An 11598-nucleotide genomic window follows, 5' to 3' on the forward strand; every position below is an offset into this window, starting at 1 on the left:
TATTCAATTGCATCGTCTTTCTGGATTATATGCGAAGTTTACCTGGCCTTGGACATTCAAGTCGCGTGGATATATTCAAATTGGCTCAATATACATTGAAGGGCAAATTTTGAGTATAAGGAGAGGCCAAAGGATAGGCATAGACAAAATACAATAAAAAAAATTCACTACCCCGCTGAGAATCTCAAGCTTCATAACACTGACCAGCAGGGTCGCTTCTGGCGATAAAGCAAGTAAGTTCACTAGCAGAACGCCTGGGCACTACTATCACATCACCAACGCATCAAAACTTAGTTGAGAAGCTTGGTTAGGACGCCTGGGGCATCGGATGCATCATCGGGGTAGACATAGAAAGCAAGGGCGAGAATTATGTACCTGAGAAACCAATTTAGTTGAAGGGAAAATTTTGGGGGAATTGATGGAATGTACGTACATTCCCAGGCACATGCCACCCTCGAGGTAGTTCGACTTGCCGTCCTGGATCAGCAAAGTAACTACCAGGCCGGAAATGAAGAAAGCGACAGTCTCAAAGGTCTGGAAGTGGAGGGTCATCTCGACGCCCATGATCCAGCCGAGGATGACCAGGAAGGGGGTGACAAAGAGGGCGATCTGCAAACTGCTGCCGATGGCAACTCCAATAGCGAGGTCCATCTTATCCTTGTATGCAACCACAACGGCGGTGACGTGCTCTGCAGCATTACCGACGATCGGGATCAGCACCAGACCAATGAACGTCTTGCTAATGCCGGTCTTCTGCACGATGCTGTCAATACTGCCAACCAAGTAGTCTGCACAGATCGCAACGAGAATTGTAACAACAACAAGAACAATGGACGCAGCCCAAGGGCTGAGAAGACGCTCCTCTTCCTCCTCTCCCTCGGCGCCCGCAGTGTTCTCGGTGTCACTTTCGTTGGTCTCTTCGAACAGGTGGGCGTGGGATCGCAGCTGGAAGTAAAGATACATCACGTAGATGATCAGAAGAATGATCGCAGTGCCGTGCGACAGAATGAGAATGTTGTCTTGGGCGTTTTGCGAGGACTGCGACAGCGCGGCATACAGAGTGGCCGGGATGATCAGCGAGGCGGATGCGACGGCCATCAGAGATGACATAGTGGAGGCCACGGTGGTGTTGAAGGATTGCTCGGAGAAACGGAGGCCGCCAACAAAGAAACAGCATCCTAAGACGAGCAGGATATTGGACAGAATACTTCCCAGCATACTAGCTTGCACCACCCGAATCTGCTTTTCCTTGAGGGCGATGATGCTGACCTATTCAACCAATTGAAGACATCCCATTAGCTTTGTAAATAAAACAACTAAAAGCAAGCAATGGCTCTTACAATCAACTCGACGGCGTTGCCAAAGGTGGCGTTCATCAGACCACCAAGGGCCTGGCCCATGGTGGCTGCCAGCTCCTCTGTGGCAAAGCTCAGGAGGGAAGCAAGAGGAATAATAGCAAAGAAATTGAGGACAAAGATGGCCGTAGAGTCCCATTTGAGACCGCCGGCGATAATACCAAGTGGCACAAAGATGAGAAGGACATTGACGTAGTCACGGACCAGGGTCAACCAGGTCAGACGCACTACATGCAACGGCCAGCGCACCCAGGCACGATTGTCCTTGGGATGATGGTGGTGGTTACCATGGTCCTCATGCTCGTGAGCAGACAAGCCAGAGAGGGACCGATGACCAAGAAGCGAGGTCTGCTCGCCGGGCTCTACAGACCCATTACCGGAGCTCATTCTTCTTCCAGGACCGAAGCTATGGCTTCGAAACTCCTTGCGAAAATGAACGGAAGCTGAAGTGGTCAGTATGAGATGAACAGGGCAGGATGGTCGAAGCCGGGAATGAGCGGAAGAACAGAAGGCACCATCACGTACACATGTTGGGACGATACAGCCAAGCTTTAGGAAAGTGAAAACGCGAGATTGGCGGGGTCTTCCAGCCACAGGATCCGTGGTTCACACGACGTAATCGGTTAATTAGCGGAGAGGATCCGTAGTGTGAATGGCGCGAAAATGAAAATCAAGGGATCCGTGACAAGCACAGCCTCGATGGTTTTCTTTGCTGCAACAGCACACGACCTTGGCACGGAGCTTGGACGCTGATCTCACATCCGCATTCTCCACATTTCATTTGCTCCACTGCGTCATGATTCGCTCCGATCCAGGGCCAAGACGTGCACTGCCACACCAATTACCCAAGAGCAATGCGACAGCAACACTGCAATTGCCGATTGTGTGGAGACATGATCATAGCTCTGTACTCCTCCATTTTAATTTGCAGTTCATCGAGCTACATGTATCCTACACTTACTGTGAAGATGGATAAGTGGAGCATTTCCGCCATATAATGGATTCACCTACTGAGTACAGTACTGTACAGGGTAACAAGCTATAAGAGTACGAGTGGAAATACGTGGCGCACTTATATTGCCACGATCCTGAGGCGGGGTTTTAACCTATGCAGAACTGTAAATGACGCACAAAGTCTATCACTAAATTCAAATTACGCCATCGGGAAATACATTCGTTGTCAATTTAGCTTACCACAACAGTCTATAATATCAAGATAGGCCCCGTGGAAGTACTAATGGACGGCTAATCGCATCCACGATTGAAGACTCAACTGGATATTCCAGTTTGTTGTGCCCCAAATTTCTCCGACAAATCCATCAATCCCATACTTTTCAACATAAACTGTTCCTAATAAAAAAGTAAGCCGGTCCCGTTCTGGAAAACCAGGAGCTTGGAAGTTCCGTACCCATTGCGTGGCCACCTCCGGGTTCCAAGACGCTTTCTTGGCATCTTCTGCATGGCTGCCCACCCATACTTTGCCGGTTGACCCAATTTCAATGTGACCAACGACCTGATTCGCGTATTCCATCACCGGCATTCGAGCGTAAGCGCTATTGCCACGTGACTCCTCAATGGTGGCTTCAATGGGCTTATAGAGCGATGATGGTGGCAGTGCACTATCACCGAAGGCCTGGGAATCGGAGGCGACACCCCCAGTCACGACTGAAAGGACCTTTACTTGGAATGGATGTAGCTCAAGACGAAGAACCTCCGAGAGATGCTCTAATGATCGCTTAGACGCCCCATACACCCCTAGTTTAACCGTCGTCAGTGATACATCGATGAAATTGGACCATTTGGCCCTTACCTGAGTACGGCACAGCATTATGTCCAGCAATCGAGGTGATATTAACCAGCATGCCCCGGTCTCTGATCAAAAGTGGTGCAAATGCTTTTGTAAGAGCAAGCGGACCCCACACATTTGTGTCGAAGGTCTTCTTTGCCGCTTCAATATCGTCATCTAGCAAAGGCATTTGATGAAAGCTGCCTGCGTTATTGATCAGCACTGACAGTGTGCCTCCAGTTGTTTCTGTAACAGCGTTCACAGCAGCATGAACATCCTCGGGGTTGAGAACATCTAATTGCAGCAGATTGAGACTGAAAACCCCTTTGAGATCTGACATTTTCTCGGTGTTTCGGGCTGTCGCAAATACTTGGTAACCTTTTTGCTGGAAGGCGACGGCGAGACCCGAGCCAATGCCGCCATTACTGCAGCCGGTGATGAGAACCGAGCCTTTGCTTCTCATTTTTGTCGATGACCGTCTAGGTGCGGAATGGAGGAAAATTCATACAATAGGTAAAATGAAATCTAATGATGTTTTATTTTTAACAGAAACAAAGCTCTTTATGTCCTTGCCTGCCTAAGTAAATATGGGGGGCACTTGCAACTTTCGGTGCCGAGCTCGTAGAATCTCGGCGCCGAAGGGAGCTGAATGATGACATCGATTCTAGCTTTGACTATCAGCTGAGTTAACAAGGTATCCCCTTGCAACAATTACTGTTTTGCCAAAACCTTGCGTCTTTGCTTAAGCATGTAGGAGTACATCATCACCGAACCTATCGCGAATCAGACATTGCTTGCACGTTCCAAGGAAGAGAGGAGACTAACCAGGCACGTAAAGGCCCAAGAAGAAATAGAAAATGCCCAACACAGCCCAATTGATTGCGACGGTAGTTGCTTTATACATCAACCACCATTCGCTACTGATTCCGATGGGATACAGAATCAAAAAGAGCGAGTATCTAAGCCAGCTCTACGTTAGCACCTCAGAGTGAAACATAAATAAAGTTTCACAAAATAGGTAACCCACCTAGACCATTTTAAAAGCCCCGGAACTGAACACCCAGCTTGCATAATTGCAAAATACAGATAGCGGATTGTGTCTGCCGAAGACCAAGCCAAGAGCATGGCTGCGTACGCCACCGAGGGAGCGGCCACGTCAGGGAATGCATAATTAATAGCCCACACCTGCACGGAACGAGCGAATATCTGTGTGAATGTGGTAAAAACGGGTGAGCGAGTGATATCTGCCATATTGTGTTAGTATTCGCGCGACCGAGGTTAGAATGCTAAGGTAAAGGGGTAGGTACTGAGTGCGGCGTGGAGAATCTCAACGGCAGCAATGGTTTGAGTATATCTCGTCAAAGGTTCCGCAGATTTGTACACTGCTGTGATATCGGGTGACTGGATCCAAGCAGTCACCGTCTTGACCAAGATGGACAGCCATAGAGCGGCACAGGTGGCATTGTACAGCAGAAGATAGGTCCGGCTTATCGAGGATTGAGGCGGAGGTGGGTCTTTGGGTGCCATTTTGGGTTTTGATGATCACAGAGGCTCTGCCTACGTGCAAAAAGCAAAATTGAAAGAATTGATGTTTTGACGTGCCGGGGGTTTGACATGTGAAGATGCTCAGCAAATTTGACATCTTCAGGTTAACCCAATTGGGAAATCTTGGACCCACAGTTCAAGTGCTACGTGATAATGTTTTCTTTGAAGCACAGCGTGCAAGACGTAGAGTAGAGTGGATTCGAATAGACCTATATCTAATACAATATAGCTAAGCTAATAACATGTCATTCTAAGAAATCTTCGAATAATGAAACATCGCTAACCTCCAATGCTACGCAAGACTGCTCAAACGACGACAGTCTCTATCTTCTTTCCCCTGACACTGCGCCATTCAACTCCCAATGCACCCACAATGCTCACACAGCCGATGATCAGTGCTAGCTGAAAGACATGCACTAAAGCGTTGTTGTAGGCTTCAAGCACTCTCGGCAATTGATCTGAAGTCACAATTCCCCGTAAGCCAGTCGCACCCGCATGCACTATCGCCGACGGATCAAGTCCTGACATATTGAGTGCAGTCAGATTTTTTACCAGCTTCGTAGTGAAGATAGTCTGCGCGGCTGTTGTGAAAAGTGCGCCACCAAGCATCTGTAGGAACATGACGACGGCAGTGCCGATGGATGCATCTGCGAGGCTTAGAACAGTCTGAGCGGCCACTCCACCTTGTTGGAATCCGCAACCCGCACCAATACCATATAGGAACATGAAACCAACCCATTTGGCTTGGGATATGTCAACGGTGAAAGTAGTGATAAGTCCAGCGCCTATTGAACAAATGACACTGCCCGCAATAAAGAATGGAGTGTAATAGCCAAGATGGGATGTCAGGGCACCAGACACGATTATGGCGACTACATGGGCGAGAACCAATGGGAGGGAGTCGATCCCTGCGCCGACTGCAGTGGTGCCGCGGATGGCTTGGAACTAGAACAGCCTTGTTAGCAGAATGGGGCATATGGGCACGGCAAAGTCAGCAGACTGAGTACAACTGCTCGTGACTTACCCATATTGGGATATAGTAAATCATAATAAAGAAAGAAGCACCTATGCAGAAACTGAATATTGAGGCGAATGTAATCGAACGTTGCTTGGCAATTCGAATAGGAACTGCTTGAAGTCAGTTTTGTGCCTTCGACCTTGAGACGCTAATGTACCCGTTGCATTTTCACCCAGAGCTATCTGCAGCCCGATGAATATGACGATCCCAATGACGAAGATAACGAAGAGGGCGATGATCCGCCCATTTGACCAGGGATACTGCACGCCACCCCATTCAAGGGCAAGCAATAGGCAAACTATCGATGGCACAAATACCACGGTTCCTAAAGGGTCCAGACTCTTTATTGTTTGTATCCGGGAACGCTTTTGGGCCATGGCTCGTGGAGGTAATTTGAGTAAGGTTAGGATACCTACAACAGTGACTCCACCGATTGGAAGGTTGACATAGAAGCACCAACGCCATGTCGCATGATCAGTAAATGCACCGCCCATCTGTTGAAAGGTCGTGGTTAATGCACTGTAAAGGGACACTAGACAGAGACTACTCAAGCTCGCATACGTACTAAAGGGCCAGCGACAGACGCAATTCCATAAATTCCACCAATCATAGAGAAGAAAATGGGTCTTTTCTTGAGTTCGACAATATGACCCACTGTAATGAGGGCTCCGGTAAAGATCCCAGCACTACCCAGCCCAGCAATGCCTCGTCCAATTATCAACACTGTCGAACTTGGTGCGACACCGCAAATCAATGAGCCAAGCTCAAATATGCACAGGGCCACAAGAAAAACCCATTTGATGTTGAACAGAGTATAGATTTTGCCGTAGAGTAATTGAAATGCTTAAAAACATGGTTAGCTATGCAATAAAAATGACAGAATATGCTAAATTCAATGGATTGATACGCACAACAAGTGGTCAGCAGGTAGGCTGAGGCATACCAGCCTACGTCGTTGAGGTTATGAAATTGATCGGTGATTCGGGGGATGGCAACGGCGATGATCTGTCGGTCATTGTAAGTAAACAGATGAGGGATATAAAGGATCGCAGTAACGCACCGTGTTATCTAGGGCGACGCAAAGCACTGCCAACATCAAGCTGATCGTAATCAGTACCAGCTTTGTACCATAAGGCATGAAATGGTCTTGGTTGGTGTCTCTGGGAGGGCTCGTACTTTCCTCCACCTCTGCATTTGTGGTTTTGGTGGTCATCTCCATCTCATCAAGTTGGAACAGGAAATTCAGGGGAAAATTTGAACGAGGACGAAGTTGTGAGAAAGAAAAGAATTGGTCCGGAGAAGAGAGATGTCACTCTCACTGCTACCACTGTGACACATGACTACGGGGCCCTGGTCAAAATGCGCTCATACTGAAACCTCAGGAAAATGCTGACATGATACAATCTTAAACGGCTTCGTCCGCTTAGCATTATTATCACTTCACTCTACCGGAATTCAACCGAGCTCTTTATTAAATTTGTTGTTAGGATTGGACGAGAGGTGAAGGAGTACTACTGTCTTCAGTCAGTTGGGAAAGCCAAGAGATCTCGAAAGCTGCGAAGTACGTATACCTTTATGTGAATTATTGTGCAAATATGCGAATTTGAAACGTCTATCTAACAGAAAAAAGGTAGGTGTATCTGCTTCTTGCAATGTCGAACCGGAGGAATGTCATGGCTCCGACCAGTGATGGCAGAACCCCAGGTTGAAATTACAGCAAAACGCGAAAAGACTGGTCAAGACTGGTATCCAACTGTAGAAAATCTGCCAGACGACCCAGGTGGTCAATCCCCCAAAACCCTTCTTGAATCCCTTCGGTGTTGACACATTCGAACCACGGCAGTCCAAAGGCTCCAGCATCAAAGGCTCGCTGAGTGTTTTCGAGCAAGGCAGCTTTCACATCCGAGGTCACCAACTATCAAATATTAGCAACATTATTACCGAAGCATCGAAAGCATATATCTATACCGTGTCCTGGATTTTCTTCGTAAGCTCCTGGCCTAGCTCATTCTCAAGAACGGCGAAGAATCGTTCAGGTGAGGCTATTTTAGTGTCCGCCTCAGCCCAGAAAACATAATAGAACTTTTCGATGATAGAAACAAATTTCTCGGGGGCCTCTTTGGCAAGGGCGCACAGTGTTGTCTGGATGTCTATCGTCGAGGCGGGAAATCCCTCGGGCACGGCAGCGGTTATAGGAACCCCAAATCGATGACCCCAATACAGACGCTCACGTTGAATCCACTGTAGCTTGTCTGTATATCTGAATCAGCTCACTGTATCCTTGAAAGCTATAGTTGGTAGAGTCTTACTTTTCACTGCAATTGGTGGAGTATTGTTGCATTTTTGGAATAAGTCACGAAGCAGAACCGGCACGTAGTCGATCTGGCATTTGGTGAAGATGGGGGAGTTCTACCGAATATCAATTAGTATTGTTGATCAGTGTATTCACATATCTCCTAAGTGGGTTTTCAATACCCTGAGAACATGGAACCCAATTTGGCTGAAAGGGCTTCCAATGTCAAAGTAGAGGGTAATGCGAGGAGTAGCCATGATGTGCTGTTTGATTGTTACAAACTTGCAGGTTGTATGATTGTCTTTATAGCAGTAGAGATTGTCATAATTATGCATCAATGTCCGTTTGAGTCATCGTGAGAGTCCCCAACCATCCGAATTATCATTGCCGGGAAGTTTGTTGAGAAAGGAGTGAATGGACGGGTGACGTCCCCACACTTAATCCTCACCCGAAACGCTAATCTACGTCATTCTCAGCCTCAAATCGGACTTTAACAACTTTTATAGGCCTTTCTTCGATCTGTTCAATTCAATGTGCAACATCAAAAGTCGTATGTATTAACAATATTGGCCTACTCTCTAAAATACACGATTTATGATGCAAAACTTCAGCCACGGTCATCAAGGACAACCCTGTACAGGGACTAAACACTACTCCTATTCCTCAAGCCCTTCAAACTTACTAAGAGCCCTCAATCTCTTTCCGGTCGCGAATAGCACCCAGGGTACAGGCAGAAGCGCAATGGCGACGAACCCGAGAAAGGTCGAAGCCCATGAAATATGGAGTTTCGAATACACTGGGGCAATTAGTTTTATGCTGTTTTCAAAATTGAGTGAGGACTTACTCTGAAGTATGAACAGTGGAAATGCTCCCGCAAGCCCATATCTAGCCAGGCTGTTTGCACTCATAGCGCTAGCTACTGTGACGCCGCGATAAGTGTCTACCATGTACTGTGATGTACTAATAAACACACATAAATTGCCCCACGCGAACAGCATAATTGCCACAGTCGGACTAACCCACGAAATGTCAGCTTTGGATGTCCAGCCGAACCAGAATAGACCGGTAGGCAATCCAAAACTGCCGATCATAGCTGGGTACAGACGTAACTCCGGAGGTGCTTGATGTGGTGGATACTTTGCTGACTTCGGACGGTAGAAAAATATGTCGCATAGCAAAACAGTGAAAGCACCGAGGAAACAACCGACGACTATGGCTAAGAATATTAGGCCTGATTTTTCAAGATCAAATTTGTAAATAGTTTCGAACACCAGGGGGACCGCGGCGAAGAATGAGAAAAGAGTGGCAAATTCGCATGCCACATATAAGGAGATGAAAGCCACGATGGGCTCTGTAAAAAGCATTTGGATCGGTCGAATGACAGCCATCGTTACAAAGAAGTGAATCCTCGAAGAAAGTGGCTGTGATGGAGGTAAAGGCAATCCTAGTTCCTTCGCACGCCGGCGTTTCAGAACTTGATGGAAGGTCTCTTGAGCCATGATGGTAGTGATCATAGTGAAGGCTGCGAAGAATAGCAATGTCCACTGTGTCCAACGCCAGTCTTTCCGGACGACAACGAAGCTACCAATGACAGGCCTACGACAGTTAGCAATCTCCTTGGAGGATAGGGTCATGGAACACTAACGCGATGCCAGGACCCAAAAATGGTGTCAATACAAAACAAATCGCTGGAATAGCCCGCTGTGCAGGTCTCCATGTTTCGTTGATAGTCCCCGCAGCAATTGCCAATATCGGCGCAAAACAAAACCCCGCGAGGAACCGCATTACGCAGACTCCTGCAAAGGTATTGCTGAATCCAACTCCCAGGGTGAACAAGCTGCCAACTACAACCGAGCCGACGTATACAGGATAGCGACCGACAGTTTCTGATAGAGGTCCTCCAACCACTGGACCTAGGGCCAGGGCAAATACATAAAGCGAAAGGGGCAAGATTGCAACCGTGCTGCTGACGTTGAATCTCACCATGAACTGGGTGTGCGCTGGTGTCAATATAGATGTTCCAAGAGAGCTGGATATGACGTTAGCGTCATATAACCACTTATCTATCTTATGGTCAGACTAACGTTGTGAATGCAGCGCTTGCGATCATCAAAATTTGTCGAAACTTCAGGTTTGGTGGCCAGTTGTATGGGTTCTTGGGATCATCATCCCAGTTCCATGAAGACTGGTCTGATTGGTCTATGGAGGCATCCTTGTGCTCGTCCAAAACCCCTCTATCAGGTGTTTCTTTACCGGCGGAAGAATCAACAGAGGCAACAGAGGCAGTATCCATCACTTTTGTACCTTCGGAGTCTGACATGGTTACTAAATATGTCTAGGTAACTCACAGGTGGAGGTGGAGGTATCAAGTTCAAGTGCTGCCCCGAGTGTGTAACTCCGAAGTGTTTGAAAATGCATGTTGTCAGATTATTTACGGTTGGTACTTAAATATAAGCATGTAAGCGAAGTACGATGTACGTGGAGGGATCACGCCCGTGCAACATCAGCCCTAGAAGTAATCTTGATCACTAGTCGATCCACGACAGTGGCGCCACCTGCATGTACATGCCCAAGCGTATTTGTTTGGACGCCTGGAAGGGAATTTTGGTCAAGTTATATAGCCAAAGAAGTAGGCAAGGGACGGTCTCGCGTATGTATTTCTGGTGGATATGGAGGCGAGACTTAAAGTGGCCATAATTCCTTGGATTGTTGGCGGATTGATCGTTGCTGAATACAAAGTGACTCCCTGGCTGAAGATGACTGATTTGTCAACAAAAAGTGGTGCGCCTTTTGATTGGCTCATTGAGGCCCACCCGGCTAAAAGGCCAGCAATTGAAAGGTCTGAATTACCGATTATTAAACAAGAGTTTTGTTGAGCGCTTGTTCTTGCTTTGTCTCACGAGAGCGAGTATGTGATTTCCAGAATCCTGGCCGAGATCCTCCGAGATAAATTGCTTTGCGGCTGAGCTGACTCAGTGGTAAGCAGCAGAAGTCCGTGACCCTTGGAAGGAGCCGCGTTTTATTATCGACATCCCATTGGCTACATATTAGAGTCGTTTTCGCACTGTTCGAGATATCGATCAATATTCTCATCTTCTAAAGGTTTCGTTTCCTCAATCAAAGATCGTTATCAATTTTTGTCACACAACCGCGACGCGACGCACAGGAGCACCATTGTAACACCCACGCCACAATACCTGGGGCCAAAACTGCACAGTAAGTACTCTGCAGCGTTGAAGATCACATTATCACATATCACATCGAATTTGGTCATCTGACACGGCTATCATGCCATGGTTCCTGAACATGGACTTTCATACCGTAGAAGCTCCTATTATCCTGTTGATTCCTTATATTAGACACTTCAGTAATGCAGCATTTCCTTCACTCTCAAGTTGAACGCGCCAATGATTTAATTGTCCACTGAGAGCATTATCAGTTATCAACCCCTCATACAGAGTCTCCACTTCACCATAGCGGCATAGATCGACCAATTCAACCCCATTAGGGGATGATCTCCATGTTTTCGAACATTGATTCGAACGTTGAATCGGCATAGCAAGAGAAGTGGCCACTTGTCACAGCCTTGCGCGAAGAGAAT

The 11598-nt window shown here is 47.3% G+C and overlaps 6 protein-coding genes across 6 annotated transcripts; all 6 read right to left on the reverse strand.

Moving 5' to 3' along the window:
• Nucleotides 1–290: 290 nt before the first annotated feature.
• N7484_010012 (calcium/proton exchanger) lies at nt 291–1884 on the reverse strand (the record flags this gene model as incomplete). The annotated part of the gene is made up of 4 exons (XM_057120399.1): nt 291–375; nt 434–1269; nt 1341–1798; nt 1881–1884. 4 exons carry the CDS (start codon nt 1882–1884, stop codon nt 291–293), a joined length of 1383 nt encoding a protein of 460 aa, XP_056969954.1.
• Nucleotides 1885–2589: 705 nt separating this feature from the next.
• On the reverse strand, nt 2590–3604 carry N7484_010013 (uncharacterized protein; the record flags this gene model as incomplete). Its single annotated transcript, XM_057120400.1, has 2 exons — nt 2590–3110; nt 3166–3604. The coding sequence occupies 2 exons, from the start codon at nt 3602–3604 to the stop codon at nt 2590–2592; spliced, it is 960 nt and encodes a 319-aa protein (XP_056969955.1).
• A 248-nt stretch (nt 3605–3852) lies between these two features.
• On the reverse strand, nt 3853–4668 carry N7484_010014 (protein tyrosine phosphatase-like domain-containing protein; the record flags this gene model as incomplete). Its single annotated transcript, XM_057120401.1, has 4 exons — nt 3853–3914; nt 3967–4100; nt 4169–4385; nt 4449–4668. The coding sequence occupies 4 exons, from the start codon at nt 4666–4668 to the stop codon at nt 3853–3855; spliced, it is 633 nt and encodes a 210-aa protein (XP_056969956.1).
• A 324-nt stretch (nt 4669–4992) lies between these two features.
• Nucleotides 4993–6923, reverse strand: N7484_010015 (MDR family MFS transporter; the record flags this gene model as incomplete). The annotated part of the gene is made up of 6 exons (XM_057120402.1): nt 4993–5631; nt 5711–5814; nt 5862–6198; nt 6270–6547; nt 6616–6709; nt 6765–6923. 6 exons carry the CDS (start codon nt 6921–6923, stop codon nt 4993–4995), a joined length of 1611 nt encoding a protein of 536 aa, XP_056969957.1.
• Nucleotides 6924–7415: 492 nt separating this feature from the next.
• N7484_010016 (uncharacterized protein) lies at nt 7416–8254 on the reverse strand (the record flags this gene model as incomplete). Its single annotated transcript, XM_057120403.1, has 4 exons — nt 7416–7619; nt 7673–7956; nt 8014–8113; nt 8180–8254. 4 exons carry the CDS (start codon nt 8252–8254, stop codon nt 7416–7418), a joined length of 663 nt encoding a protein of 220 aa, XP_056969958.1.
• A 399-nt stretch (nt 8255–8653) lies between these two features.
• Nucleotides 8654–10317, reverse strand: N7484_010017 (MFS transporter; the record flags this gene model as incomplete). Its single annotated transcript, XM_057120404.1, has 4 exons — nt 8654–8793; nt 8842–9593; nt 9643–10026; nt 10082–10317. The coding sequence occupies 4 exons, from the start codon at nt 10315–10317 to the stop codon at nt 8654–8656; spliced, it is 1512 nt and encodes a 503-aa protein (XP_056969959.1).
• Between the last annotated feature and the right edge of the window lie 1281 nt (nt 10318–11598).

This window comes from Penicillium longicatenatum (assembly GCF_028827895.1).
Source record: "Penicillium longicatenatum strain IBT 33135 chromosome Unknown contig_6_segment0_segment0, whole genome shotgun sequence".
NCBI lineage: Eukaryota > Fungi > Ascomycota > Eurotiomycetes > Eurotiales > Aspergillaceae > Penicillium > Penicillium longicatenatum.